General features: G+C 36.4%; 1 protein-coding gene across 1 annotated transcript; it reads right to left on the reverse strand.

Annotated features, from left to right (window-relative positions):
- Window positions 1-2914: 2914 nt before the first annotated feature.
- Window positions 2915-4376, reverse strand: LOC110024784 (3-ketoacyl-CoA synthase 17-like). Its single transcript, XM_020724942.1, has 2 exons — window positions 3709-4376; window positions 2915-3629 (listed from the first exon to the last, which is right to left on the reverse strand). The coding sequence occupies exons 1-2, from the start codon at window positions 4374-4376 to the stop codon at window positions 2915-2917; spliced, it is 1383 nt and encodes a 460-aa protein (XP_020580601.1).
- Window positions 4377-8418: the final 4042 nt, after the last annotated feature.

The following is an 8418-nucleotide window of genomic DNA, read 5'->3' on the forward strand; positions in this document are numbered from 1 at the left end:
GAGGGAACTCAAGGAGAGTTCCTATAGGGCTACTTGGCCTTAGGATTGACCCTGGGTGTTGATTTGGAGCTAAAATACACCAATTACCAAAACGCCCCTCCATGGCCCAAAAATCCCTCACAATACCCTGGCTAAGACCAATACATGGGGAACCGAAATGGAGATTTAATTGGTCCATGACTCATTCAAAATGGTTCTCTACCCAATTGCACTTGAAATACCCAAATTTGGCCAAAATACCCCACTTTTGCAAAAATACCCAAAACTGATCAAAACTCATTCCAAACACTTTATATTAAATAGGGGAATTTGTCGGCCAATACATTGGTTTCGCAGACCAAACAGATGTCATAACATTCTTTAGTTTATTTGATCGAGCCTCACCTTTAAAATTCCAAAAATTCCCAAAAAAATTCCAATAAATGCAAAATATTTCCAATTTCATATTTTCCAACTACACCATAGTCCAATTTGCTCAATTTGACCAACTTTGACCGAAACCCCAAACTTTTTTTAAAACGTCCTTCCGAAGCAGGCAACGAGATTTCAATTCTGATGACCGACAACTTCTTACAGGCAAACCCCACACCAAAAATAGTGCCGACACATACACATGAGCCCCAAAGTGTCGCCTCCTTTGTTGCCACACTAGGAGAAACTTGGTCGCCCACACTCCTACCTCCGTTATAGGAAGGATTATCCCTTATCCTCTGGGCCACACCGTCCAACCCCACTGTGCCCTGCTCCATGGTTCCCTGTTCCATGGTTTTCAGTTCCAAAGCAACCTGCTTCTCGGTTTTCATTTCCCTCTCTGTGACTTTTTTCATAAGGGCCACAACATCCTCAGGGTCGGGGTTAGTGTCTAAGGAAGTGGAAGCAATTGTCAGAGATCCTACACAACTGCAAAAGGAATACTAAAGGCATGATTCAAACTGCATAACCAAAACTCAACACTTCAGAAGTGTTGTAAGATACGAAGCCCTCACTGATCTCCTCTAATCCTCCATCCTTGGAGGAAAGGCCCCCCTTTTATGACTGAAGTCGAGTCCTCGCTTCAGCCTGTGCCTTCGGAGCCTCTGGAGAGTCATAGACCCTGCAACAGCCTAAACAGACATTCCTCTCCTTTGGACAGAAGTGAGCGCTTTCAATGGGTGCCCCGAAAGACGATCATCAGTACACCCTCTAACCTCCTCTGTGACTTACCCCTGTGATGAGCCAGAGAAAAAACTAAAAGACCAAGTTTGAACTTTGTGTTCCCTCACTCGCGACCCCTGCACAACCCTCTTCTTGCTCACCTCTCCCGCGGAAGACTAGTTTGCTGGTTTTTGCTTCGCGTCAGGTTCGCGAGCCTTCGCCCACATATACTCATGGACTTAAGGAGGGCACTCTTGTTGGCTGATGATGCTCCCTCACTAGACATCATGACAGACACAAAAAAAGAGATGGAAGACTAAAAAAATGAGAAGAACAGGAAACGACACAAACCTTCCTTACCCCAAGAACTATTTATCATTTTATGGCCACAAAATTCCTAGGAATCCATTATTTCATAATAATGTCATCTAATTATTTCATGCATGTTAAAACGATTCTCTTATTCTTGTGTACCATGCAGCTTTCGTGGAGCAAGAGAATTTGGGAACATAACATGTGTATGAAAAATATGTTAGTACAAATCTCAAGGCAAACATACGGTTCTGGAGCAAGGAACGATCGGTTCAGCGCCTTATCGAAGACTGAAGGATTATATGGTAGCAGAGGAGTTGGGGTCGGGCAATCGGAACAATGCGACGAAGAATTTTCTATAGAATGATGATCGACTCTAAAGTTGATCGATGAGTTACTTAGTCCCAGATCGTGCACCAATAGAGTTAAGGCACAACAAGCGGTCGACAAACTTCTCATCGATCGAATATATTCGTCAACCTTATTATACTATTATAATTACTAAAATGACCCCCCCTCAAACCAAATAATAAGGAAATCTGACTTGTAATTTTGTAGTAACTATAATATATTCCTATAAATAGGGGGTTTATGAATAATGACCACGCTCTCTTGTTGTTCCTTACTATGCCCTCTCTCGCTCTCTCCAATCACTTATTAGCTGAATGATCTATATTTTGGGTGTGTTTCCTGAATATTTTCGGATTCTAAAAAAAATAAGATAGCTAGAAATATGAAAAACATTTGTATAAATATTTTCTTAAATTTAGTGATGCTTGCCGCTGATGTCACATATTTCGGGGAAAGGGGCTGGCGAGTGAGAGATAATTAACTTCCGCAATTTGTTCGTGTTTGTATAAATATTTTCTTAAATTTAGTGATGCTTGTCGCTGATGTCACAATTTGTTCGTCGGCAAGTTTATTGAGAATTATGGCTCTACACAATTTTTCATGAATATAATACTTAGACTCCACTGAATCTCCTCTAAGGAATAAATAAATAAATAGTAAATATTAATAAATAAAACAAAACACATTGATATTATCCTCTTTTCTAACCATAGATAAGATTATAAATTTCTCCATTCTATTCGTTCATATTTAGAAAATGTGACGGATTCAACAAATACCGTACAGAAATTTTCTGTACAAAAAAATTGTACACGCAGAGAAGTTTTACACGTACGGAAATTTTCTGCGTAGCTCTTAAACCATTTTAATACCATGTATATAGCAAATTGCTATAGTAACTACGTTTTACTATTTCATAATTTAGGAAAAAGGAAAGATGAAATGAAATACGGTGATCACTGTAAGAATTTTTATATCAGTAATAGACGTTAGATTATTGTCACGCTTATTTAATTAATCCTCCCTCGTACATTATTTATCCCACCCACATTTACTAACCGAATTGTAGATCCCCATTCCCCACCCTAACACATTAAAACAAGCCTAAAGTTTGGCGCTACTTTATAGCAAAGTCCAGCTTCACGGGGTACCTATGAATACAATCCCTCCATGGGCAATCCGGCTCCATGTTTCCATCTCGTAACGCGCGCCACACAACGCTGCATGCCTTGAAACCCGTCCCGAAAGCCAGCATCCAAACCCGGTCACCTCTCCTAACCCGGCCCTTCGCCTCAAAGTACCCCAACTCGTAAAACACCAAACAACTCGACGTGTTCCCGAACCGGTGCAAACACATCCGGGCCGCTTCAATGATCCGATCATCGAGGCCCATGTTCCGGCCAACAGCATCGATGACTGCCTTCCCCCCAGTGTGAATGCACATGTGCTCGAACGCCGTAGTGAAGTCTGGCACATCCGACTTGGCTGACTCCCCTTTGGCAACGGAGATCGCAACCCGCCACGCATACCGGAGGAGCTCTGTGATGGGGAGGACACGCGGAGCGAGGATGGATATGTGGTCGCGGAGGGCAACGCCGGCGACGCGTATTAGGTCCTTAGTGAGGGAGACGCCGATGGAACCGTTTGGGTCTTCTGCTTGGAAGGCGGCGTAGTAGGCGGCATCTTCGGCGCCATGGTGGGTTCGGAGGTTGTGGAGGAGTTCGAATTTTGCGGCGTGTCTAGCAGCGGGGTCGCTAGTGAGGAGGGTGGCGGCGGCCCCGACGCGGAAGATGCAGTTGGTGACTAGCATTTGACGGTTATCCCCGTAGTACCTGTCGTTGTGTGTAATGAGGTAGATGATCATGCAAAAACAAAGGGAAAATATATATGAAAGCTCGAGCAGACACATACCAGCTGAGACCCGTAGCCTCGGTGACGACAAGCAGCGCATAGCCTTGACTACGTTTGAGAATCCGGACAGCTAAATCCATCCCGACAGCACCAGCACTGCATCCCATACCGGAGAGATTAAAAGTTTTTACATCCGATCGGAAGCCGAAGCGATTAACCAGTCGCGAAGCCAATGAAGGGGCGGGTGAGAACATGCTGCAAGCTACAATCACAACCGATATCTTCTCCGTTGGTACCGACAACTTGAACAAGAGGGATGAGACGACGGAGAACATGCCGTCGTCAGCCTCGATGATGGCGTACTTAAACTTTGCATTGAAATCACGCTGGAAGACATAAGGAGGGGCGTATGTCTCATCGCCAAGGCCAGACTTGCGATATATGGCACGCATGAATTTGGCGCTCTCGTCGGAGTATTGGCGGGAGCTCATGCCTATATATTCGCAAAGCTCGTAGGTGCAGCGGTATTCGGGATCGGGTTGGTGGCATGAGTAGTTGAGGAAAAAGACCGGGAAGGGGCGGGATGATAGGTACGCGGCTGAGGCGACTATTGAGCAAAAAAGGAGGAGGAGGAGGAGGAGGAGGAGAGGGCGGTGAGAGGTTAGGACTATGGTTAGAGTTAGGGATGCAACAAGATTGATGGATGAAGATTTGTTGAAGTGATGCATGGCTGCTGATGACAAAGAACAAGGTTGCTACCTATGGAGATAGAAGCAGGCAATTTAAGCGCTGATTGTGGACTTAAGGCGAGGATGGGGAGTCTCGCGTGGTTGTTTGTTGTAGTCTAAAAGACAAATACTTTAGGATAATTTTTTGGGCGTGGAATTATTACTGAATTCTGCTTTCATGGATCTTCTATGATAAAGAGCCAAATCTATACAAAACATCTCAACTCTACATTTTACATGTTTGTCATTCAAAATTTTCACATCTACATCATTTTAACTTAACAAAATGAAATATATTTTTTCATGGATATAATAATATGTCCTTAAAAATTGAAATTTAAGTGTTAGAAATGCAAATACATAAGAGTTAAGGGCGGCTCGTTGTTCGCGAACAGCTCGTTGAGAAGCTCGTGTTCGGCTCGTTCACTAAGTTAACGTGCCGAACACGAACAAATATTTGTTCGTGTTTGTTTGGCTCGTTTTGGCTCGAAATACTACAAATCAAGTGTGTGTGTGTCTATATATATATATATATATATATATATATATATATATATATATCATGGCTTCGTCTTTCTTCCCGCTGCTCTGCTAGGGTTTCGCCTAATGGAAGAGCCTAATATCAATATATATATATATATATATATATTTCATGAGTAGTGCTTCTAAAAAATTTAATTGACTACAAGACTACAATGATTTATAATCAATTAAAAGTATTAATTAAGAAAATAGAATAATAATTATTAATTTAAATTCAAATGATGTTTTAAATTTTTTCGAAATTCTTAACATCTTATGACTGCAGGATTAGGGTTGTCAAAACGACTCTTTGTTCGTGAACGGCTCGTGTCTCGTGCTCAGCTCGCTAAGCAAACGAGCCGAACACGAACACACTTTTTGAGTTCGAAATATAAACGAACCGAACACGAGGAGGTATGTACCTAAATAATCCAAAGAAATAATTTTGTAGCACTGAAAAAATAAAGAATTTTCTAAAACCGGCTCAATTTAATTGACTTAATCAAACCGTTTGTGAATATAAGGGAATGGCCAAAGGCTATTATACGAGCCATGACCATGCCTCAAGTGCCTAATAATTCGAGTACCACACAATACATTCCGGGAGAATTGAATCCCAGACCAAGGGGGACTTACAACTGACAAGCATATGCCCGATCAACTGATCTGAGTACGCGGAGTTAAGGCATTGGTGCAGCTTTGGAGAATGCATGAATCAAATTATAGAAATCCTATAAATAAGAATGTGATTTTGTGAATGGACACTAAATAGAGTTCTAATTTTTAGAAGTTTGAATTTTACTGATTTTGCTCTTATCCAGAGGAAATAGTGAGGTTTAAGTTGTTTTTACTTTTTTTATTTCTATAAATTTCATTTGTTTAATTTTCTGCATTTTTTATTCTCTTTTTTTTTCTGTAAATTTCTAGTGTTTTTTTATGGTTTCATCATTACGCATCCTTAATGTCAACATTTCTATTGTATTATTATTTGAATTTTCTCTTTATTGTTATTTTAATTTATGATATGTGAATTTGAATTTATTAGAAAATGTATTAAATTTAATTGAATTATCACATTTGTAATGTCATATTAAATCTTTTCTATAATAGGAGAGTCAAGTTATTAAATACTTTGAGAAAATTAATACAAATTCCATGCAAATATGTTGGCAATGACAAATTAGCCTTGAAGAAATATGTAAGTTCTCATTATGATTAGTTTTGTGTGCATACAAAAAAAGATTCACTTGAGTTTTCTTTGCCTTGATTAATATCAACATAAAATTCATATTTTTGTACCAAGGGAGAATGATATTTATTATTAAATTCTTATACATATCTAAAAATCTAATACCTAATTCTTATATTTATTTACCAAATCCTTAAATCACTTATTGAATACCATTAACATTAACTTATTGATAGTCATCTACTCATACACACATTTGACATGATTTAGATACTAAAATGATATATAATTATGTAAGATATGTAAATACTGACGAATTTTGTAATGTGTATGGAACTTCACCTTTTATCCATTAAATATAATTTTATTTTGCCCATTGTAAAATAATTGGAAGTTTACTTCTTTATTATTTAATTTTTTTGTAGAAACAATAAAAAATTATATTAACATTGCATTTTTTAAATATATTTTTATATGGTATCTTTTGTAGTAAATTTAAGTAAAGGTAAGAGAAAATGAAAGCAAAGGCAAAAAAGATAAAAAATTTTAGAGATGTGAATGGTGTAGGTGGTGACACACATTGGAGATTGCCATACTTGAAGGGGTGTGTAATGTCATAGTATCAAGAAATCACTTTTTAAGGTTAATAATTATTTACATTGATATTAAGGATGAAATTTTTTTTGAGATTAATTTAATATATTTAAAAACTAATTTTGACCAAAATATTCCCGCATAATTATTTTCCTTATATGGTGGGGCTAACCCTACTATATCATCTCATATTTACAAACGAAATTCAAATTATTTAGTATCAATCAAAATTATAAAAAAAATTGTGAAAATAAGGAAGTATTGAATCTAAAAGTACTATAATTTAGTATTATGAATGTAAATATATAGAATGAGATGAAGGCCTAAATTGCTATTTTAAAAATAACTTAAAGGTTTTTATTTTAATAGGCATAAAAATTTGCTATTTTAAATATTTTGTTGTCTGATAAGAAATTTAATTTTATTTTTTTAAGAGTTAAATATTTTAAAGATTTGATAAAGTATGGTTTTTTTAAGATTGTAACAGAGTCGCAATCTCAAAAAAAAATTTCCTTAAAACCACAAATAAACCTTCATTTTAAAATATCTCCTCATATTTCCTTCATTCACCTCCAAAAGTAATTTTATCATAAACAAATTCAATTCTAGAATTGTAAACAGATAAAAAAATTTAGAAATGTGGTTCAAAATAACCAAGAAATTTATATGAGTTTATTTAAATTTATGAATTTCAAGACAACAATATTATACTTCTTATGATTAGTAGCAAGAAAATAATGTTAATCACTAAAAATACTCTATGTATTTATAATAGGAAGGGTATTTTTTTTTTAAATAAAAAAGAGAACTGTAGATAAAAAATAAATTTCAAATTGGATATTTTATTATTTCGTAGCATCTGAATGATAAATGTATTGAAGGCTTAAATGTTGATCCATGTCATCTATTATGACTGGCTTAAGAAAATGATGTCTTATCCACATGTCTATTGATTTCAATGTACCGTCAATTGCTAGAAAACATTATAAATTTACAATTTGAATGACCTCTCACTTTTTTATCAAAGAAATTTAGCCATTTTCTATAATTAAGCCTCACTTTAATGCTAATTATGAAATATTGAACTAATCATTCTATAATCTTAACTGTCCACCAAATTTATGCCATCATGCACAAGTGGCACATCACTTGGTGTAGAATAGAAAACACACTTAAACACTAATGTTGTATTGTGACTCAACCTAGATTTTATTAGGTAGGTTGAATAGAAACATGAGTTGGTAGCTTTCAACCTTCATTTTATTTTACGACGATATAGTTGTATTTGATGAGTTGAAGCCTAATTATGTTAGAAGAATTTGCCGACCTCTTTATGTCCCAATGCAATTTACCTTCATGCAACTATTTCATAGACTGATTCATGCTTTGAAGGGTGATTATTGAACACACAATTAATATATCCACACTACACAAATTTAGCATATTACTTATGGTCAAATACCTTCAGTAATAATGAGTAAACTGTAGGTAATATGATTAACAACAATTTAGATACAATTTATTTGATGTAGAAAAAATACTTTTCAGTAATAAAAGTAAAAGACAGTTTATCTACGATTTCGTATTAATCGAAGATTATTCAATGTACAAAACTGTCAATGGTAATCCAAAAAACATGCAATGTTTAACTGCTGCTTGACCGTTGATTTTATAACCGACATTGATATTTGTATGAAAAGTGTTGCACCTTTGTCAAAAAAGTGTAGTGATTAGATT

Source organism: Phalaenopsis equestris, unplaced genomic scaffold (genome assembly GCF_001263595.1).
Source record: "Phalaenopsis equestris unplaced genomic scaffold, ASM126359v1 Scaffold000275, whole genome shotgun sequence".
In the NCBI taxonomy this organism is placed as follows: Eukaryota; Viridiplantae; Streptophyta; class Magnoliopsida; order Asparagales; family Orchidaceae; genus Phalaenopsis; species Phalaenopsis equestris.